Genomic DNA, 23,829 nt, shown 5'->3' on the forward strand with positions numbered 1-23,829 from the left:
GCAGTTTCATCCTTAGGGTTTACCTGTAGTAATTCCATGGTAACGAGTGCAGAAGTGGGCTTTGGGAGTGTTGCTATAACACTGGGCAGTGATACACTTAGTGCAGAAAGTCAGGCAGATGGATGTGAAGAAGCGCTTTTAAACTCACATAGTGGAAGTGGTGTTATGATCTCTGAGAAAGAGCCCTATATAATAAAGACTGGTTTTGAATCAGAGGTAGAACAGCTCAGAAAGTCACAGGCTGAAAGAGGAGAAAACCAGGTGTCTAAGGAAGAGGAATTAAAAGCTCATCCAGGCAGAGAGGAAGGCTCATGTATAGCTGGTGCAGTAACAGTGGAAGCGTGCTGTGTAAGCAATTCGTGTCAGGGGGATGGTGCTGATGTTGATCTTCAAGGGCCCAGCGTGAGCTCTGAACAAGCAATAGCCAGGCAAGGAAGTGAAGGCTGTAATGGTTCAAAGGAACAAGTAGTTATTTGTGAAGAACCTTCTCCTATGGAAGAAAAGGAGGGCTCTGCTGCGGAAGACACAGCTAGCCCAAGCAAAGACGGTACACTGAATATAGATGTGTCTGATGTCTTTAACTGTTCTGTGAAAAGGGAGACCCATAACACTTGCATGCTGGGCCTGGATAATATAAGTACCTGCAGTACTAACAGCGAGGAGATGGATGAGAATCCAGTGCATGTCCTGGGAAGTAACAGCAGTCTCTATAAAGTGCAAAAGCCAACGAAGAATGGGAATAGTGGGAAAGCTTCCAGGTTTTTAGTATTCTCAAAAATGACATCTTTCAGGAAAAGTAAGCCTGCCACAGCAGAAAATCAGGGAAGTAGTAGCTTTTTTGGCAGCAAGGCAAAGTTGGAAGACCTGGATGCTGGGAAAGAGGATGAAGACACCGAAAGTTTACAGTCTTTCAAGAGTTGTTCATCTGGCTCAGTCTTCCACAGGAAGGAAAGCTACACCTCTGAGTACTCTGACGATGATGATTTATTCTATGAGAGACCTGCAGGATTATTCAACAGAATGAGCCTGAGGAAGGCCTCTGGTTCTGGTCGGATACTGATGGAAGATGCAGATACAAATTCATCTTCTCCCACGCTGGCTGCTGTTAAATATGCAGATAGACAAGTTTCAGGTTCATCTGAAAGCAATGAAAGTGAACCTGTGGAATTCTCTGGGACTAGAAAATCATTCCCTGAAAATGAATACAAAAGAAATAAAACCCCTGAGGGGAAGAAGTTCAGGACAAGGTTGGCCTTGGCACACAAATCCCTCTCGAGCTTATTTGAGTCCAAATCTCCAGAAAAAGAAAATAGTGAGCAAAGCTCAAGCTCAAAAGTATCAGTGAAAAATGAAAAGGAGAAAGCCAAACTTCGCCAGAGCGCCTGGAAAGCTTTTCTGAAAAACAAGGAGGCAGATGGACTAAAAAGGCCTGTCTTAGCAAGTTTATCACCAGCACAGGAGGGTCTTAATGCAACTAGCAGCCACGTAATGAGATCAGTGTCTGTAGAGCGACAGGATAGTTTCAGTGGACACACATATTTTAAACCAGAAACAGCTAATGGCTCCTCAGCAGACACCAACTGTTTTGACACATCTGTTGAGCCTGTTGATGTCTCTTCGCCTGCAGGTATATGGAGAAAACGAATACAGTCCCATGACATGGGCATGAGGTCCTCACAGAGTTCAGACTGTGATGAACAGCAGGAGGCTCTGAGCAACAGTTTAAATACTTCTCTAGAAGAATATTGGATGAAATCTCCATTTAGCCCCACTGACTTGCAGTTGCCATTTAATCAGTCAAGTCCATCGTGTCCCCAGCTCTCAAATGCTGATGGTAAAGACATGCCTTGTAGGCCCATGAGTCCTAAACCACAGAGCCCACGATCCACACCTCAACACAAAAGCTTCCGCTATCCTGGAAGAATATGTGCCACTTCGATGATCTCTCTTGGGAACAGCTCTGCAATTGAAAGCAATTTGGAGGCTCCTGAGAGACCAAAGACACTGAAACCCAGAGGTAGTCTCTTACTTTCTGTACATTCGCTGGACAATGAATACCAGAGGGATGACAGTGGCATAAGCAGTCAATCCCAGATCAGCTTAAACACGGCTTCTTCCATTAGTGACATGCTCCGAGATGAGGTGAGTTGTTGTCTGGGAATGATCAGGTGGTGGTTTGCTTTGTTGTCTTTTGCTTTAGTATGGTTTAGGAATTCTGGTGGAACTCTTTTTAATAGCTTAATCAACACTTTGGTTAGGTGGGGGTGTAAATACTGTCTTGGCTTAAGATAGGTAGTGCTACTTAATCTTTCTGTTCCTGTTCAAGACTATATGAATTGAGTCAGTCTTTAGAGGAGGATTTACCACAAAAATCTAAAGGAATGGAGTCATCAAAACAGCACTAATGCATGATATACCTCAGACAGATTACACACATACCACCTTGTGTTCAACCCCAGCTTTTAGCTGGGTTTCACCTCTCTTAAGGCAAAATCTAGCCATGTAACTGGTGTATAGCAACTAAGTTTCTTGAAGTGAAAAGCAACATAGAAATCAGTACCCATTGCTAGTAGTCCCTTTTTAAGAGGTAAAATCTTTAGACAATAAGTATCTGTCTTTCAAAGCACCCTAAGTCTTTCACAGTCACCATAACTGCCCTTTTATTGCCACTAGGAGTCCTTTTCTGCCTTTCCTACAGCGAACAGGAAAAAGCAACCCAAACCCAACAGGGACTCAGGCTCTCATTTTCACATTGTACTGTATTCTACTCCTGGTAACACATTAATTTTCTTGTGATAGGCTGGATCTCACAGAAAGACTAGTATCTTCAATAGGGATTTCTTCCTTGGCTGAGGCCTTTAAAAGCAGAGACTTCCACTGTCAGTAGGCTTTTAATCCCAGAGAGGATTTCTCAAGTTGTAAATGTCTGGGAGTTTAGGAATCTCTTTCAGTGGCTAAGCACAGACCAGCAGAGTGACTGAGACTGATCTGTTAGCTGGGATCCCAGGACCTGGCTTGGTTGTGCTACTTTTTCAGTGTTGCTGATGATGTGTCTGGAGCTATTCTGCAGCTGAGGGGTCAAAGTATGAATAAAATTGTTCACCTGTAAATGATAACCCAAAAGAGCATCTAGAAGAGAGTGGAGAGATGAGGCATGTGTAAAGCCTTGAACAGGCATGACCACATCCTGTAATATAACCATTAGGAGCAAATAAGTAATTGCTTAAATTGATTGCTAGATTTAATAATTCAAAGAAAACAATGAAAAATTTAAATGGTATCTAAACCATATGAAAACAGTTTAATTTTCCTGATTCTTCTGGAGGCTGCATATTATTATATCTGAGATGGATAAATCCAGCTGGAGCCTAGAAATTAATGTATATGTCCCAGCTTTCAGGACATAACATCTAATCTATTAAAGCAGATAGGGCTTTGATTTATTTCCATTGTCATGACATTATAGTCATGAAGCAGAACTGCAGCCTGGGTTTGGAGGTGAAGTTGTTTCTTCAGGAATCTCTGAAAATGCATCAGAGATGCTGGGCAAGGTATAGTTGTAGTGTTAAGGCTTTCCAACATAAGTATCATCTAAATACTAACGATGGTGTTATTTGTGTATGTTGCTAAGTAAAAAGGTCATAAAATTATGTTTAATGGTAGATTTGAAAAGTGCTTTTCTGTTTCACATCAGTAAAGACATTATTGCATAATGGTGAAGTTCCTTCAGCTCAGTTTGCAGTGTGCCCTCCACTATGGGGATATTATAGAATCACAGAATGGTTTGAGTTGGAAGGGACATTAAAGCTCACCCAGTTCCAGCCCCCTGCCATGGGCAGGGACACCTTCCGCCAGACCAGGTTGCTCCAAGCCCCTCTGTCCAACCTGGCCTTGAACACTGCCAGGGATGGGGCAGCCACAGCTTCTCTTGGCACCCTGTGCCAGCGCCTCAGCACCCTCACAGGGAAGAACTTCTGCCTAATGGCTAATCTAGACCAAACTATCCTAATATGTTGCATGTTTAGAATCTGTGCAAGCTCTCCTCCTCACTCCTCTCCTGTGTAATGCTGTTCAGCACAGAACACCAGCAGTATACACTTTCCTTTTTCATATTATCTAGTAGATAAGAAGTATTTCTAGATTCTGACATCTCTGACAAACAGAATTGATCTGGGATTGCTGATTAACTGAGAGTAGATAGGAAGTGCCTGCAGTGGTTTAAGGGTTGTTGTATTTGAGTTTTTTTCAGACAAACAGTGAAAAACTGAGAAGATAGCGTTGTCAGGACACAACATTTTCCTGTCATGGAAGGAGACTTCTGAGATCATCCATTCCTCAGTGTTGTTAAATACTGATTCTAATACTGATGCTACCTGAAATGGTAGTTAGATGCCTCAGGGCATGCTTGGTTTCAAATTCTTCCACTATAAAAACTGTAATATTGTGCAGCCGCTCATTAAAAGCAGATGAGAGTGAAGGACAAAGCTGGGCAATTCCTTGCTCTCAGCCCAACATCAAGCAAATAAAATGGATAGCATAAAGAACATATCAGAAAACACAGGACTTAATATATCAGACCTGCAGGCATCTAGGAAGCCTTTTCACATTGTATAACTGAAGTACAGTTGGAAAAGCACTGACAGACAAGACTGGTCATTATTCTATTTTCAGAGACACTGTCTGTCTTTGTAAATAATATTATACAGAGTGACCTAAATTCCAGTAGTAGTGTTATTGTAATATGCTGTCTAGAATAAGGGTGAAAAGGGCATTTTCCTGTGCAGGGGGAGCGTATATTACGCTCTCAAAGGATAGCAGAGCTGCTGCTTTGGGATGGAGTAGCCCTAAGCCTATAGAGAAGGCTGAGTGAGTAGACAGGCTGGTTTTAGTCAGCCAGTTGTCTTGGGCAAACTCTTCTGAATAGTTCTGGGGCTACATAACTGAGCTTTGCCATCTTCTGTTCAAACTGATTTGAAGCAAACAAAATTCCTGCCAACAAACCCTGTGTTTTCACCTGCTGTTTGTAAAACAGGAGTCTAAACAGCAATGTCAAACACCGCCTGAAAAGAGGCCAAATGAGAAATGGGTTCCCCACCGCAAAAGGAGGCCCCCCCAGGTTCCACCATCCCCACACCCTATCTCCACCCTTGAGAGCAAAGCCTGGAGGCTTTCCTTCCTTGCTCCAGATGAAAAAGCCAAGGAGATTCCAGAGAGGAGGAAGAGACCTAAACCCCTCTATAAGTGCTTCAGCTTCGATGATGTTTGGATGGAGAGGAACCAGAAATGGAAGCTAGAGAAGGAGACACAGCCAGAGAGAGGGATTCAGTTGCGACACCTCCCAGGGGACCAGTTAAAAGTAAGAAACAGTACACCATCGTCCTCATTGTCTGGCACTGACTTCCTCTCTGCTCTGGCTGCTTCTATCTACTGTCATCATATTCCTGTCCTTGTACTTTCTCTGGTATCAGTTCTCTCTGCTTTTCTTTGGGCCCGATAGTCTGTGGAGACTGATTGAACACTAACCTGGCCCATAAGTGATGATCTCTAAAGGTGGTGGGTATTTTAATCACTGTATGTGGGCAGTTCCTGCCCCACGCCATGTTGGACAATAAGATGCAAGAGCATCAGATTGTTCTGTGAGCTGAAAGGAGAGCAGGGAGCAAATCAAAGTTGCCTTAAATCAATATCAATTAAACTGATGAAATCTCATTCCATGCCCTGTGGCACTACTGTATAACTCAAACAAGGGACTTGTAAATTACACTTCCCTTGTATCTGAGGCCAACCCCACACTTCCTACTGAGGCAAATTCCTGTTGTGAAGTGCTCAAGAGGACATTGCCATTGGAGTTCTAGCTATTTGTATTCTCCTCTCCACCACAGGAGACTTTTAGATCAGCATTGTGATCACTTGTGACAAATTCTGTGGCTGTTGTGACTCACACTGGTGGCATCTGTTACTCTTGGATCCAGAGCTAAGGTCTGTTCACTTCAGGGAGAGCCTTGAATCTGTATCCAAGAGCCAAATTTAGTCTTCATACATAAAAAAGAACTTCTGGGGAAAAGGGCCATGAGATAGAGGGATACTCCATGCAGTGTCAGATGATAATATGGAAGAAGCTTCTGAACAAGCTTGAAAACAAGTAGCAGATATTTAAATAAAAGCTTTCTTCAGGGTTTTCTGGTTTGGTCTGTTACCAACATTTGTTTCCCTTTCTCTCTCTTGTCCTGGTTGCATGTTTCTGGTTGCTCTTGCATCATAGTGACAATGTTTGAGGGAAGCTGGGGCTCCAGTCATGTCAACACATCAGCGTGTGCTTGAACAAACAGTTCTTTGGGGACATAAAGCCAGGCCAGTTCCAGAAGCAGGGTTTCTGAAAAACTGCCCTCTGCTGTCCCCTCCTCAAGAAAAGGGCTAAAAACCTGTGCTGTGTTGTATTTGTAAGTCTCTTTAAAACAGTGTTGCCAGTTAATGGTTGGATGAGTGGTTGGTATGAGTCTGTGACATGTCACCTATTCTCAGTTCAGTAAGGATGCTTCCATGGCTCATGACTATGTATGTGCTGAAGACCACACATAATGGTCTCGAGGCATATGTATGTTAAGATTAAAAGTATCTTAAATAGTGTTATTTTTTTACCTTGTTCAGAGTTCTGAATGCTTAGCTCTGTGCAGAAATGTAACAAGCTAGGGAAAATGAATCCCTGCCTTACATAGGCTCAGTGATAAACAGAAGCCAGTGAAACAGGCTGTAATTCCTCTTACAATCCCTTGATAACCATGGATAGTGATGGAAATCTAGCCAATGCTGCGGGATATGTTAGCCAGCACTGAGACCATTAGTGCTTCTAAGAAAAATGACCAGTTACTTCAACAACTTTCCCTGGAGCCATTAGAGTGCACAGCTAGAATGCTGTCTCTTTTGCTGAGTGACTACACATTTTGATGCTGCCAGAAAACAGCTTCTCCTTTAAGCATTCCCACCCTTACCTTCTGGTGCAAATTTACCTCTAAACTGTGATTAGCTGTGTAATGATGTGCAGCTGCACCTCTGCTCATTAGCCTGCCCTCGCTAACTGTAGGAGTTGGTAGGTCTCAGTTTTCTGGATCATTCTTCTTTGGGCAGTGCATGGAAGTGAGTAGAAGATATGTAGGATATGTAGATAGGGGTGTGTTTTATTGTTTCTACTGATTTAAGCATGTTTTATTTTCTATTGACACTATCTTTGTGGGCAGGCAAAGAGAGCACAATGCTAGCTTTAATTGGAAGAACTATTGGGATTCAAGGACTATTTCCTGTATGCCCATATAACTGCATTTCTCAGCCTGTATTTTTTATTTATAGTGGTCATCACATGGTTTCTTTTTCCTATTGTGCCTTATTCTGTCTTTCCAATGCTCTATTCCTGTAATAAGGCTGACTTATTCATACTACCAAGTGTGGTGGGAATGCTTTCACAGCCTTCAATGTTTGAAGGCAGTTTTAGAAGGATCTGAGATCCCTTTTTATAAGGAGAAACATCATCACAAAAGAAGCTTTGTGAGATGTTCATTATCTGTTGTGGCTTTGTGACTGGGGCAAGGCAACTGTATGGAGCTTTGGAGATCTGAAATTGCAAGTCTGATGTTTTCTGACACATGGCTGCCTTGGGATGTGTGGCTTCAGTTATGGCAAGTCATATTGTGTTAAGTCAAGATCAGGTCAGCATATAAAGTAATGTAATGCTGTAATATTGTGAAAACAATAGGTCAAATCAGGGAGGAATTCTTGATTTTTCAAGTACTGATTCCTGGTACTGCTCTGTCATTCAGATCAGTGTACACACATGAGCATAGAGGTAATAAGAATCTACTCTGAAAGCTGACAGTTGGGATTCAGAGGGAGGTGGGCAAACAGTCAAGAAACAATCTTTAATAAAATAACCACTTGAAATACCAGCTCTGACCAGTTCTATGTACCAGTCTTTTTTCTGCGTAGTTCCAGTGAACTGCTCTTCTGCTTTGTCTGTGCAATTCCCAAACTCAAAGCTTGACCCAGCTGCCCCTTGTAATGAAATGCTACCAGAAACAAGCTGAGCAGCTTCTGATCTTATAACTTTGAGGGTTAACATCTAACTGGTCATTGCAAGTGAATGGCTACACCTGTGGGACCAGTGCTTACTGACCAGCTGATCTCTCAGTCACCTGCAGTCAGTGGTACTTTCTGTGTGTGCCAGCTATGGGAGGTATGGGGGAGAAAAGAGAGAGAAGGGAAAAGGAAGAAAAGTCTATGTTATGCATTAAGTGCTACAAGTTTCAGTGACTTTGACTACAATCTGTATTGCTCATTGTCAGATTATCTATAGTCTTGTAGTATCTCAATATCTTGTGATTCGCTGGTGAATGAGCAGGAGAATGTTGGTCTCCTTTTCCTCTATCAAGCAGACATTATTTCTATTTCAGGGTGGATAAGAGGAGACAGCAAACAATGAAATGGTAGAAAGAGCAAGAGATCTTATTTACAGCTTTAACCAGAGAGAAGAACACTGTGTTATCCAGGTCCTATATGTCTGGGGACTGGTACCAATAAATCTCTGAGGGAAAAAGTTTTCTTTACATGTTAAATACAAGAACTGGAAGTATTAGTCATGAAGTTGTAGGAAACAGTTCTGTAGCTGAGGGGATGACTTGTTGAGGTGATACACTTCCCTGTCCTGCTAGACACGCTTCATAGGAAGGAGTGAAACTTTCTGTGACTGTAGGTATGTGTGTTTAGTCTGTGAAGTATGAGTCCAGTACCTGGTTATCTAATTCTGTTCTTATTACCTTGCAGTTTTCCCTGCTTCCTCACTGTTTTCTAGCCTGTCTAGCCATAATCACCCACATGTGTCTATTAATTTACTGTTACTTACCTGAGCAGGCATCAATGGTGGAAAGAGGTGGTCCATAATAAATGCTACATTTTGTCCTACAGGGCATCTTAATTAATGGTTGTTGTCTTTGTTTTCCCTTTCTTGTTGTAGACTGGAATAAGTCCATCCATCACATCTGCTGTTGCCTTTGACATTCTACCACTGAAACTGCATCCGTTTTCCCAGAGCACTCCGACCGGCTTAGACTGTGTGGGCTGGAAACAGCGCGTCTCCTCTCCTGGTGTGTACACTAGTCTTACTTGGCCATGAATTGTGAGAGAATTAAGCTGTGGTTTACTGAGTATGGAAACTCTGTGATAAGAATTCTAATTTATGTTGAATGCTGCAGCCGTGGCCGAGCAGAAATATGCTTTAGATTCTTCTATGTGCTCTTCATGTTCTGGTTTTCTTCTTGAGTGAATAAGTAGGGTGCTGTTAAAAGGCAGTGGTTAGCTTTTTAGTGAAGAAAAGATCACTAATGCAAATGATAGCATGCTTGATGTAGGCATATTGTGTTGTCTCATGAGAACTCCTTCTCACCTAGGATGATATCATATATCACTCTTGAATTAGGTTTCTGCAGACAAAACAGACTCTTTGCCTTGTGTTTGCTGTAGAGCACTGTGGTTGGTATGGTGAGATTCCTCTTAAGTTGCTAATTAGGCACTAAAGCAACTAAATGAGCCTCTAGAGGTAGAAGTTTCCTGTACTTTAAATCATCCTAAAGAACAAGTATGCTGTTTTTCATGAGGAATGTGCACGAAGTATGGTGTCTGCTTAATTTCCAGTGACTGACACTTTCTCAGAATTAAAATATAAGTCGCACAGATTATTAAACAGTGAGTCGTATCTTTGCCAGGTTTTTTAATTCTCCATCTGACACTGCCTGCCTAAGCACTGCAGATATCTCTGTCATAGCACTTTGGGGTGGGACAAGAAAAGCAGACTGCAGTGGAGTTGTTTGGTGGTTACGAATCTAGCTAGGAAAAGCCAACCACACTTGGGTGCCAAGCTGCCATTTCTGCCTTAGAAAGTCTCTTTGTATCATTGATCAAACACTGCTGGAATTACCTCATTAAGGGACCATAATATTGTGCTAATTATGTCAGAATTCAATGGTCATAATATTTTGTCAAGCAAAACTGGTTTGCTTTCTGACACTTTGTACAACTCATGCACAGAGTCATGAGGTTTGATCTAGAAGTGAGAAAACAAGCTGTTGTGATGGTGTCAAAAACCCTGCCTCTGCTCTCTCAACAGTGGGGGGCTTTGCTCACTTGTCACAAGCATCTGGTGTTGCCCCAAGGCTTAGGACCAGCTCCTGGCTAATATAATAAAGCTGCAGCTTTACTCCTTAGAAATCCCATATGGAAACCCATCATTGTCGAGTTATGTGTGCATCTCTGACGTAAGCTGAAATCCCTAAGCACCACTGTCATAGAAGTAAATTTTGAGTCACAGCTGATGCAAATTTTGTGATAGTTCCCAACTGGGACCTGAAGGAATTAGAAAATATATGTTAATTTCAGAGGCTGAACAGCAGGAGTAAATGTAGATTGACCAGTTGGTAGTGCTGTAGATGTTTATGTAGTACCTAGAAACAGGGCACAAACCCCAAATTGTCTGTTATTCCCACACTATTCCTGAAGTAGTGCAAGAGAATTTAGTACTGTGAACTAAGCCCAGACCTCAAGAATTTCTGTGTAAATGTAACAAAGCAAATGAAATGCATCAGAATCTTTTTTCCACCACCAAAAACATGCTAGTGGGGATGAAAACTAATGAACACAGAAAGTGCTGTAGTGCTTCTGCTACAGCCTTTATTAGCTGCTGTTTGTTGGCTTCATGTGAAGCATTTTTGGGGTGGTAACTGTGTCCTTCCTGTAGTGGGATGTGGCTGGGGAGAAAATAGCAAATTGCAGAAGAAGTACTCTTAAGTTGTTGGATCAGTTTTAGGATTGGGAATGTCTTTGAGGCAGCAGTAGTGTGGCAGAATGCTGTCTTTGATTCTGGCTCAGCTTTGATACCTGTTCCTTTTGACAGAGCTGTAGGTAATTTAAAATAGTAATGAATATATTTAATCTAGATTTTGTTTTTAAGGTTCCTAACTCTAAAACTGTAACTACTTTTATTAGTGATCCTAGCGTATGCTTTAGGTATAAAAGACATTATATGGTTATGAAAGCACTGTGCAATACATACTTCCATATTGAAAGTACAAATACAATTCTCACTTCCAAAGTCTGCACCTGGTCACCTTGTGCAGGGAATGTTGCAGGTACCAGGCAATGGAGTATTTGGAGCCCTCTCCAGATCTTCAGGTATGAAAAGATGGCTGTTATGATGCTAGGCCATTTGGTACTATGCACAGCTGTGAGACTCCTGTCAAACACTTACCCATTACCTGAGGACAAGAGCATAGCTGGGTATAAACTTACTATTTTAGCTGAGTTGCCAACTAGAACGTAGGAGGAGTATTGGGAGAGTTTTATGTGCTGTGCTCATTACCTTCCTCTGGCTGGCACTAGAGCACCAAGACGTTGTTCTCTCTGTCTTTATGTCATGCTGGGAGAAATGAGGCAGGCTCAAACCTGTCATGTGGATATCCCAGCAGCTGGGGTCAGGCACGCAGTCGTGCTTTTGTCCACCCATCACGTTTTGCAGACTGCCTTCCTGCCACCTCTTCTGTCTAGAGCAGCCACTTCATGAAACTGTGAGGAGCCAGTAGATGGCTCTGGCATCTGTGAAATGAAGAGTAGCTGAGGTGGTGCTGATCTCTGTATTCAGGGAAGATTGAATGAGTCTTGAGCCTCCTTCAGAGAAGGATAGAGGTTGAACACCCCCACCAACATGCGTGTGCACCTGTCCATGACACCCCAATTGTCCAAGATTAGCAGAGTTAACTGACCTGTTCAAACATCAGGAATGTTTGAACACTTCAGAAGGACCTTCTTAGCTGCACCATGTGCTTTGGCAGGTAGTATTCATTGGTATGCAGTATTGTCTTTTCCCTTTAGTTGTATCGTTATGCCCATGTCTTCATTTGTACTTTACGGTATGTGTCTGTTCCTTACTGCCTGGTTTACTGCAGTGTTTGAATAGGCTGAGCTAGAGAGAAAGAAATAAGAAAGAAATAGAGAGAAAGGAAACAAGCCACTTCCTAATGTACATATGGGAATGCTTTTCTGCTTTTTGGCAGCTTGTGAAGATCTTAGACCTTTTGACCCAGGAAAGGGGTAAGAGGGGAAGGGCCCAAAATGTGCTGGAATGAACACTGGTCGGATAACAGCACTTTGCTTAAAGTAGTGGACCAGCATGTTTGTCTCTCCCCCATCTCTCTCCTGAGCCTGATATCTGTAACCTGAAGATAGTGCCTAAAATTGGGAGTGTCACTGGGAAGCTGTTTGATGTGCAGTGGATGCAGTTGTGAGAATGGGGCTACAACTGGGCTGCAGCCAGGTGACAGAGCTACTAGCCCATGGGTCTGGCAATAGATTCTTGTTCCTGCTTTTGTCATCTTCTCCCAGAGGTTTTCCCCATGCTACTGCTCAGAGAATCTGTGAAACTTTTGGATAGGGCCACACATATGACCATAAACCTTCAGGGTTTGTTACATGCTCACAGAGGAAGAAACGTGTAACTAATGTATTACAAGGTCAGGTTTGTAGCTGTGCTATAACTGATCATAAACCTGTATTACTTAAAATCATTATTTAAATGAAGATTGATTTTTTTTTTGGCATCTTCCCTTGTGTCTTGTCAGATTTAAATAGCCTAAGATCTTTACATTTACATTTCTTTCTATCAGGTATATACAAGAGATGCCTTGGAGCTCCACCATGGTGCTGGTATTGGTTATGCAAACCAGAAAGGCATGAATTCCTTCTGACTAATGTGTACTGATGATGAGCATACTGGTAGCTTTGGAAATCTTATATAAACAGTATAAATAGGCAGGCCAGATTCTTAAAGCCTGAATCTTTTGTGGATAGTCTGGAAAACAGTGACCACTGAGTGATACTGAGTTATCCTCTGGCCTTGCTGTTATAGTGGAAAGTATTTCTCAGAGGCAAAGGGACAGTTTGTTTACTCAACATTTATGGGGCCAGCTTTCATCTTCTTTTCCCAGCTATAGATGGGTTGTTAAGCTCACACTTGGCAACAGTTAACGTGAAGATGTTTGACAGCCACTGGAGAAATCTATTCAAGAGAGAAAATATTAGCTTAATAACAGGACTTTATTATGTCTTATAAATATTTAGGAGTCCTGTAGTACAGCAAAATAACAAGCTGAGCAATTTATTCCATTTTTGTCATTTTAGTTCTTGAAGGGACACAGAAAAATGTGGTATGCAACTCCTCAGGAGTGTGTCATTGTAGCTGTAGCATAAAATGTTCGTTCCGTCCTTATTTACCCAGGGAAGCGCCATTGAATGTAAGTGGCTAGAAAGTAATCATATTGCCTACTGGGTTTTTCTTCATTTTGTCTCTGAATCACAGAGAGATTAGACCCTCAATGTCAAAGCTTGATTCTGTTTAACCAGAGCCACAAATATTAGTGGTCTGTGAGGTCCCTGATAACATGCTTCAAGACTTTTTTCATCCAGCCTTAAAAGCTGGGCCAGGTGATGGCTGAGTTCCTGAAAACAGCAGGTTGAGTGGGATTGTGTGTATTAGCTACTGATTTAGCATACCAGTAACAGCTTTCCATAGGGTAAAGAGTGAATAAGAAGATTTTAGCAAATCCTGAATGATTCTGGCAATTGGGGTTCAAAGATCCAAGACTACAGGAGAACCCAACAGAGACTGAAAGACCCAGCAGGTATTTAGGATCAGGCTGTCCAAATCTCAGGCCTGCTTGACTACATTGATCAGACTGCCCAATGAGGTCCTTAACTTGTGGTTGGAGTCAGCAGCTGCTGCAGCAGCTTTAGCTAACTTATCTTTCTAGTGTCAGAGGAGAAAATCTCTATGTAGATTTAACAAAAAATCCCTCTGATGGGTTGCAGTTTTTTAACTCTAATGTTGTGCTTTCCACAACCTGCCCCTATGGTATTTGTCCTCACTTTCCATTCTATTAGAAAATGCCTGCCCAGTGCATACACATACTACGAGTACGTCTGTAGCACCTTCCTAGGATTACAGCACTGTGGCACTGAATAAACAGCTTCTGGTATTTGCCAGGAGCATTCAGTGCAGAGAGTGGGAGGGTGAACAGAGGAACAGATGGAACAGTTTCAGCAGGGTGAGGGCTGAGATCTCCCAAGCAAGGGCAGCTGCTACAGAGCTGTAAATAACATCAGGTTTAGTAGTTCAGCCAAGGAGAGGTGCAGGTATGTGGAGTTTCCTTACTTTTCATGTACCAGGCAAGGACTTCAGGGAGCAGAGGTAGGATATATGGACTGAATTGTACCTTTTCCTTAACCTTTGGGTCTGAAGAGCTGCACTGCCCCTTCCCCTTCTCAATGCCCTGTGCTGCAAATCCACCACTCCGCCATTATGATGAGCAAGAGGTGTTTCTTTCAGTTGGTACTTCAGTGCAGACAGCTCTGGGAGGCCATGGAAGGACCAGGTCAATGCACAAGAGTGGTTCTGCTGCAGTCAAATTGAGAACATGTTTCCATTTCTGTACTGTGAGGCATCAGAGGAAGATATTTTGGTCTAAGTAGCAACATTCACAAAATAATTGAAGGAATGTTTCTTTTTGTTATGGGCCATTGTAGAAATGTTATTTTTGCTATTGCTGCAGTAGTAGCAAAATATTCTTTATTCTTGTAAAGAATAGATGAAATACTTAAGGACTCAAGAGTTGGTTTAGCATTGTTGGATGCTTTGTAGTAACCTACAGTGTTGGAGGGCAAAGATTTTTCTCTTAGGGAATAGTACAATAGAAATCTTACTGAAATAAAATAACCCTGCTGTTGCACAGATAGTGAGGCAAAGTCAGAGGGGCTCTGTGTCAGAGCAGGCTGTGATGGCCATGTACGATGATGTGGCTTTATTTACATTGGAACAGAATTACCTTACACAGAAATAGGAAAATAACCATTTTTAATTCTTTTGTGCAATCAAGCTCCTAGATTGGGGTTTGGATGCCTAGACACACTTTTGAGATGGTAGGAGCAGTTTGCTGCTTCCCAGCCTGCTCCTTTGTGTCCCACTGATGGGTGGTTGCCACTTCCCACCTGTGCTAGCAGAGCTGAGCTCCTCATTTACTTCAGTCCAAACCCTAGTTACAGGGTGTGCCATGGCTAACTCTGAACTGACCTGCATCACCTCACACTGAAGAAGTCAAGTTCTGGTCTTAAACTTACTCTGGTACCTAGCATCGGAAATGCTGTCGTGTTTTCTGCTGCACATGGTACAAACCATGTGGCTACTCTTAAATTATTTTGGTAGTTGGACAAATCTGCCATTGTAAGGCAGGTGTTTTAGCTGAGTGGCAGTCCCAAAATGGCCTTTATCATAAAACCCCTTTGGTGTCTGGAAGGTGTTGTTAAACAGCACAGGTATTTCTGTGTTCTCAGGAAACTAGTATTCCTTTGGAATTCTGTTTACAGGGTCAGATTGAATCATATGTTGGGTAATGAGCGTATCAACATGTCTAATTAAAACATAGTGATGCTGTTTCACTTGGTACTGAGGTCTCTTACGAAGATCACACATTCAAATAGGGACCATCCCAGATCTACGGTCTGGGAATGGATGGATGCTAAATAATTTTTTTCAAAGCTCCCAGCTGCAGCCTTCCCAGATCTCAATCTGTGTTTTTCTGGCTTTGATTTCATTTTGCATTCTTTTTCTGAGGACTTACAAAAATAGTTTTTTTAATAGCAGCAGCCGCAGCCAGTTCTAAACATGATTAGTTTGTATGTTAAGTCCTTTCTGAGTTCTCAGGGGAAGCAGATAACACAAGGTCTCTCTCACTTGTGCATTTTTAAAATGCATGAAATTCTACTATTCCCACTTATTTATTTTTAATCTGACAGCTCTGCTAAATTAGGAGGCAAGATCTCTCTCCCACCCTTGCTTTTTTAATGCCTTGAAATCGGCTTTAATAAAATCGAGCTCCTACAAGCTGCAGCAGAGAGCAGTCGAGCTGCCACAGAGGGAGCCTCCTTAGTGGACCCCTATGATGTCAGGATGCATCGAGACTAGCAGAGAGGAGGGTAGGAATCTAGCTCAGTCCTCAGACAGCGCTGCCAGGTACCACTGCCCTGGGAGCAGCTACAGAGCGCTTTGCCCGTTTCCTCCCCCAGCAGAGCAGAGCCCCTGGCTCTCCCTCTTACCTGCCTGCATGAGGACCCAGCAGTGCCCCAGTGAGTCCAGTGGGGCACACAGTGGAGAAAACTGCAGCAGCAGTGGAAGCTCCGGGCTCTCACCAGGTTCAGATTCAGACAGCAGTGGGGTAGTGTGTGGTGGTGGTGGGATGAGAGGCGTCCTGTCCAGATACTGGAGCTTGGAGAGTCTTCACTCTGCCACAGGTAAGGGACTTTTATTTCCCTTATTTCTTTTTTAATTTAAACCACCCTGCTGTGTGATACTGCATTGACCTTGACAAAACACATCAAACCTTCTGGAAAAAGTACATAATTTGGAAATGCAACCTCTTAGTCATGAGAAATAACCAAAACATTCAGTGTTTGCTAGTTGTACCCCCTGCAGACCTACAGCTTAAACGAAATTACACAGACCCTTCATATACTTCTTAAGCGAGAAGGCAAAGAAAGAGGTTCTTAATGGCTTTGGAAACAGTGCTTAGGCTTCTACCTGATTAGAGCTGTTCTTTCCTTTTGGAACAGCATTTCTTATTTGACCTTAATTATATATGAGCCAGTGTTAGAGCTGACATTTCTCTCTGTAAATTCCAGCGTAGAGTATTGCTGCCTTTAGAAAATGTCCAAGTGAGGTGCTGTGCAGCAGATGAGGGCTAGGCAGGTTTGCACTGAAAGAGGGAAAGGCAGTTCCCTAAGCAGGCTGCTCAAGTTTGGCTCCTGTTTTCCCATCTTTCATTTAATTCCTTTCTGAACCAGAGGTTTGGGGGGAGGCATGTTCATATAGCGTAGGTCTCTTCTGGCTCTGGCTGCCTGGATCTGGCATTTTAGTTTTTCAGTCAGTGATGTGACTATTTAAGGTTTGTCTGTTTGAACTGCAAGCATGGCAAAGAAGGTTTCTCATTCCCAACTGATCTTAGCAAAGATCACAATGATTTTAATGATGAGCAGTTGCTGCGCTATTCAGTTTGTTTCCTGACTGTTGCTCTTCAGAGAGATTTTTAGTAGAGCTGCAGCAAATCAGTTCCTCTCACATAAATTCAGGCAAGTACCTTCAAGGCCACCAGTGACTGCCATTTCCTTTGTAAAAATACTCTGTGCTACCAGCTAGAGGCAAGGTTTGGGAAGAATTTTAGGTATAGTTCTGCATAATCTGCTTTAGTTGCATATTATACTTTCAATTATTGAAAGGTCTTGTAATTGCATCTACTACTGTAGATTAAGGGCTGTTTAATAGAATTAATCTCTGTTGCTGCTCTGCAGTCGTCTGCTGAAGTAAGAGTAACTGCACTATCAAACGGGGAAGAACTAGAGCAGGGTGGCCAGCCTGTCTGACTTGCCAACACATGCACCTGAACTTACAGGTCCGAGAAACACTAAAACACCTACAGTATGTCCTGTGAGTCTGGGTAAGGAAAAAGGCTAAGGGTGAGATCAGGCCATTGGTGCTCTGTTTTGGTGAAGGATCTGGGCTGCAAATGCAAGTGGATGCAATTCTGTGTTTCAGTAGCATCTGCTGGCTCATTTTCTCCTGTAACTGGAAATGCAAATAATTCCCAGCATGGCTCTGACATTGGCATAATGTAGCCCTGGCACAGGATCCTTTTTCAGACTACTACTCAAAGTTGCACACAGGACAGGGGTGGTGGTTCGGTCCATTCTGGCTTAGAGTATTTGCTATCAGCTTTCCTCCATGGAGGCATTCTTGGGCTTAATCAGGTCAGTTGACACAAATGACATACAGTGATATAAAAGAATTAAGGATGATAGCAAAAGCAAGCTCTGAAGCTTGCTCTCTTTTTGTGAATGCTCACTTCCACAGTATTCTTGTTCCAAAGGCAGTGAGGCGTGGTATCATTTTGTGGATGCTGCATGCATTTAGCAGGAAATACAGAGATGTGGAAATAGAATAGAAATCGTATGGAGAGAGACTGAGGAGAGTGAGAAACCAAATTAAGTTTCATAACTACAGTACTGATCTATCAGTACAATAATAAAAGCAGATCACTGCACTTCAGTCTCCTTGCTGCCTCAAAATACTGTAGTGTTGTAGTTGTCTTCTCATGTGCAGAAGATGTCCGAGCAGTTTGCCTCTAACTGCTCACAAAATTCAGGTCAGAATTAGGATTAAATCTGAAGAGCAGTGCATCTCCCAAGAGAATTTATTTTGCTTTGATTCTTTTCTATCAGTAATCTTTGGATTAAATTCTGGATTAAGCTGTGGTAAGAGACCCACTCTTTGCCATCAAGGCCAGTTGGCTGTCAGAGGAGTGAAGCAGGATTTCTTTAAAGCTTGTGCTAAAAACTATTGTTTTGAATGGCAACATTTAATACACTGCTTAAAAAGACCCATCAGGAGCAATAGCAGCTGGCAGTGCAGGAGAATACTAGTTACTAGAATGCATGACAATGTCCTCACCTTGAAGGAGCAGGAGTCAGCAGCATCTTGGCATGTGTCACATCAAGAAGCTGGGGGAGAAGGCGGAAAGAACTGTGTGGAAATGCTTTGAACCACCTGATGATGCATTAAAAAAGGGCTGGAAGATGAGTCAGTCTCTTTCTCTTTCTCTGTTTTAAAGGGATTCTTCATTGCCAGGAGTGGCATTAAGGCTGGATGTGTGGACAGAGTTTTGCTTTTCTTCTCCCAGAGTGTACATGAAGTTGTCTGTAGGGATCTTCATCCTGAGTCTGTTGCTGTCTAAGACTCCCAAGATTAGGAAGAAACCAGATTTAAGTGACTGAAAAGTGGAGGGGGAGGTCTTCAGTGCAATTGGAATGCAGCTGTTTGTGTTTCTCTTTTACATAACTTGGCTTTCAGGAGAGTGAAAAGACAGATGTGTGTCTGTTTACACATGTATGTATTTGACAACGTGGGATTTCAGAAGTACGAATTGACATCCTCTGAAGAGAAACCTGTTTTCCCAGGTTCAAGAGGGAAAAGCTGTCTTGGGTTCATAATGAAGTATGATTGCTGTTGTTTTGCAGTTGGCTTTCTTGTAATATATTGATCAGGATGGGAAGTTAAATGTGATACAAAACTGAAAAAGACCTATTGTTACAGCACAAACTTCTGTGCAAATCCTGTTTGGAAAATCTTTGCAAAAAATATAGTTCAGACTTGTATGAAGTGAAAAATTCTACTGTTTTTTAATAATCAGTCCATGCCATCTAAATGTCAATATACATTACATTACATGACATGAGGAGGCGCTTCTCCCTGAGGCTAAATATAAACATGAAAAGAGGGAATGCTTTGCAGTTCTATTGGCCTCTTCATTTGAGGATGCCAGAGGATTTCATAAGCATCAATAACTCCCACAAAGGGCCTGAGAGGCTTTCAAAGTTTGATTTAGGTTAGAAAAAGAGGTACGTTTATGTATGTACTTGGATAGTAGTAGCCTTGCTATCTTTAAACACTTAGAGGCAATTTCCAAATGCTTGACCAGTACAGTACTCCAGTGAGAAAATGACTGGAGCTGAGGTTGCTCAGCAGTTCTGAAAATCAGGCCTTAAGTATCTCAGCTAGACAAAAAGCCATGAGGCATCCAAATTAAAGGTCAGTTGTGACAATACTCCAGTGATTCAATGGCATTATGGGCACTCTAACCCCTGTTTCCTAGGCAAGGCTTTGTATCTCAGACTTCTGCCGCCTATAACCCATTCATCGCTGTTATACAGCTCTACTGAAAAGTTTGTTTCCTTTAGAATATTTCCAGATTCAAGCTTGTGAGTAGGTCTCTTTGCTTTTCCAGCTCCTTTGTGGCAGGTCCAGTCCCGACCTCATTAATACTTCTGGTTATTCTTTTGCTTGTCTAAGTTGGGAAGGACTAGGAGAGCAAAGAAAGGTTGGGACAAAGGGAGAATTGCAACTTGGTGGACTAGCGGTTGCCATAGTTTCCCAAAAAGATCCTCTGTGTATTTGTGCCTATGTAGCAATTCAGTTGTACAGTTTCAGTGCACCTTTGCACAGTTTTGTAGCTCCCGATATGCAGATATGCTCATCTACTAGCCTGGGGAATATGGCTTTTAAACAAACAAGAAAACATAGAGTATGTGGGTGGGGAGTTTTTGGGTTTGATGTGGGTTTGATTTGTTTTTTTCACTTGGACCTTAAAAAATGGGGTTTTTTTTAGAAAGGATTTTTAAAGTAATTCATTTCACTGTTGTGGCTGATGATGGAGACAGTAAGAGAGCTGTGGCAAATGCTTTGCATCCTTCTTGTTTGATGAGAGATTTTCTTTTGAGCTCTTTTTTCCCCTTTTTCTTCCCCTAGCCCTGCTTTTTTGGTACTGATGTCTGCAGCTGTGTTCATGGACTGCAGTGCATAATTTCACTGACCCTTCTTTCTCTAGGGTCACATAGTCAGCAGGAGTTAGGGGTCACACAATGGGAGATTGATTCAAGGTTCAAAGTGTTGCAGAATGCTTCTGAAGGAGAGCAGGAGGGGGATAGTGCCTCAAAACCTACACTATAGCATGGTGACGTTATGTTTGTTTCACCCTTGACTTGGCAAATTGTGAGCAAGGATGTTTCAGCTGGATTCAATGAATGCTTTGTAGCAAGTGCTATGTGTCCTGTCCCCCCCACCCAGTATTTCCTGTGTCACCTGCCAGAGTAACTTCCTCTCATCTTCTGAATAATCAATCAATGAGTTAAAATACAGCAATACATTATAAATTAACTTTGATTTTTTGCTCTGTGTGGCTTCATTTGTGACTGATAGGTCAGCCTAAGAGTTCAGCTCAAAAGCTGAACTTTTGAGGCAGACTTACAAGATGAACATCTTTTGGCTGAACTAATGAGCTGCCCTAAAGCTTAAGTGAAGATTTCTTCTTTGAAAATATGGATTCCAAATGATGTGACGAGTGTTGCTGAACTGTAACTTGGCATCATACTAAAGTAGTGATGGCATCTACATTAATAGTGGTTGTTTCTAGTGAATGCAACCTCAGTAAATGCTAAGTGTCTGTAAACTTGGCCACCTACACATTCGGCACGCTTAAAGAAGTGTTTTTTCAGTGCAGAATGCCCTCTAGCATCATGCTTTTCCATAAAAAGGAATAGAACATAGTGTTAATATAGGCAGAAAAGTGTAATCATGTTTCTATACCTGTTTAGGACAGAACCAGGTTTTGTAAGTTCAACTGTTTTGTAGCTTTTATTACGTTTTAATGTATTGGGTGGCTGGGGTTCTGGGGTTAGTTGACTTTCCCTTGAGATTTTTGTGTTCTGTTTTAAAAGGAATAAATGCTTACTCCTTTTATATATGCGTGTAACTCATCATGTCCCTGTGAGGCACACATTACCACCTGTGGCTACCAACAGATAAACATCCCCATCTTTGCTGATGCGGTGTTTGGAGAGGGAAAATGTGAACCTTTGGGAGCTCTGCCTGTGACACTTCCCTAGGTGTACACCCTGTTCAGGTACACCATCTTTATTATTTTCCTTCTGAACCAACCCCCATGAAGAGCACTTAGGTTGTGATTATTAATTTCCTTTGCTGAGGAATAGGATGTCCTCTAAGGCAGGATTTCCTCAAAGATTGTTAGCTTTTAGAACAGCCTTTCAGACCAACCCTTCTTTCAGGTATATCCATGCTTCAGTTGCTGTTATTTTTCTAGACGGAAGTGAAACAGCTTTAAGCCACCTGATTCTACTACCAGCATCACAGCTCTCACAGCAGGAAACTTGCATGATCCTAGAACAAACAGAAGAGGGAATGAGGTGGTACTATGAAGCCTACCTGACCTTTCCCTTTGTCTACCTTTGAGTAAACATACTAAGGCTTGGGACATCTGTTTAATGTGCCTAATTGTTTTGGTTTTTTTGGAGCTACTTCATGTACGTAAAAAAAGCAGTGAAAAAAGATGTTATAGCATGTGCTAGCAAATAGCTGTGCCCAACAGTCACGAATAATGTGTAAGAGTGTTGCCTACACCTGATGAAACTTCACTATTGCTACGTAGCAATTAGGTTAAACATCGTAGGTACCAGTCATGGCTTTTCATTGCTATTGGGATGTATGCTTTAACTTACTCAGCTTGTCTGTAACTAAGCTTATTCCCTATTAAGGTCTTGTTCTTCAATTCATCTGAATCATGAGAAGTATTCTGGAAGGATTAGGGAAATACAGCCCTCCTCTGAGGGTCAGTGGAAGTTTCTATTAATTAGAATCCTGCCTCATCTCAAAAATCCTTCTTAGTCTGAGGTCTGTTAAACCAGCTAACTAGTTCAACAGTTTGCTTTAAAGTACTGGGGATAAGCTGTGCCATTCAGTTAGAGCTGTTGGTTGTGGTGGTGTATCTGCACATGAAAGCAAGATGTTAGCTTGGGTGTAAACTGAGAGGATTATAGTTTGCACCTGGTTAACTGTCTTGGATTACATTGTGTGAGCATGTAAGCATTGGCAGCTGTCACTACAAATACACCTCAGGGTATATTTGCCTGAACAGGTATAGAGCTTTGCTGCTGTTATTCTCAATCCCTTCTAATCAAGGAACAAGAGATTCTCTGGACCATGATTTTGTCTCACAGGAGCTCAAGTACCATTTTTGCCATGGAGTACGGACAAAATAATTCTTTTTCTAGGGTAATTCAGCCATTTCCAAGTTTTGCTGTATCCTAAAGAGCGTTTACCGAAGCTCTGTTTCATCAGCCCCACATGCAGGCCCATTTCTGTATTCTATGACCTCCCAGCATAATGTAAGTGGCAGTAGAACAGGAGGCAACTTATGTGTCAGAGGCAGCTGAGTACGCAAAGAAATAAAATCCATATCGGTTGTTTTGAATGTCCTTCTTGTTCTCACTCTGAATTCTCTTTTTATCTCACGTTTGAGTGTGGGTGTATATATACAGTTACTCACTGGTTAAGCTTAGCATTCTCCACATGCTTATTATCAAAACTGTGTGTGAGGTTTCTCAAAACCAAGCATTTCTAGATTTGGGCCCTAAATTTCTTTATGTACCCTTGGTTAAAGATAAGGTTTCCTTCAAAACCATTCTTAAGGGATCTAATAAATGCCTAAATAATCATTTGAAATCCATTTCAAATGGACTGTTACTTGGTACCATCCTGTTGTGTTGGAAGATAAACTGCATGTGAGTATTTATAAAATAACTTGAAAAATAAGTTTTTGTTTCACAAACATCAGGAAAATGCAGAACTTTGATATAATTTCAACTTTCTTTAAAAGAAAAACACATAACAGCACTATAATGTTTCATGTTGAGAATAAATAAAGATAAGGCGGCTATGTTTTCATAACAGCTGGCAGAGATTTATTTCTATGTGGGAGTGAAATAGCAGGAACATCCCTTTTGGCTAATGGAAATAGTTTCCATGAGGTAGTTTTGAATTAGCCTCTGGTTTTGTTTTGTTTTCTATTGAAGTCTGTTCTTAAAGTAGGCAAAAAGATGATGTGCTACAAGGCCCAATATTAAGGCCGAATGATTGTTTTGATGGGTAGGATTAATCTGTCTGTGCTGTCCCTCTGCTAATGAAATCTTTCCATGCCAGGTGTTAAAAGCCCTCAGTTAAGCATGAACCAAGATCACTACTCAAATGTGCATGCAGAAAGACATAATTGGCGTTTAGAAACTGGAGTTCATAGATTCATTTAAGAAGAAAAGGAAGACTGCAAACAGTGCGTAGGCACTAATTGG

At 41.9% G+C, this 23,829-nt stretch overlaps 1 protein-coding gene across 2 annotated transcripts in view; it reads left to right on the forward strand.

Annotated features, from left to right (window-relative positions):
• Positions 1 to 455: 455 nt before the first annotated feature.
• ARHGEF4 (Rho guanine nucleotide exchange factor 4) overlaps positions 456 to 23,829 on the forward strand; it is a 110,150-nt gene continuing 86,776 nt past the window's right edge. The window contains exons 1-3 of one of the 2 annotated variants that reach the window (XM_065675518.1): positions 456 to 2,142; positions 5,033 to 5,356; positions 9,002 to 9,131. In XM_065675518.1, the coding sequence (XP_065531590.1) occupies positions 493 to 2,142; positions 5,033 to 5,356; positions 9,002 to 9,131 (2,104 nt within the window). In that variant the 5' untranslated portion in view covers positions 456 to 492. The remainder of the gene's footprint in view (positions 2,143 to 5,032; positions 5,357 to 9,001; positions 9,132 to 23,829) is intronic. The other variant, XM_065675519.1, reaches the window with a different exon arrangement.

This window comes from Lathamus discolor, chromosome 3, assembly GCF_037157495.1.
Source record: "Lathamus discolor isolate bLatDis1 chromosome 3, bLatDis1.hap1, whole genome shotgun sequence".
Lineage (NCBI taxonomy): Eukaryota > Metazoa > Chordata > Aves > Psittaciformes > Psittacidae > Lathamus > Lathamus discolor.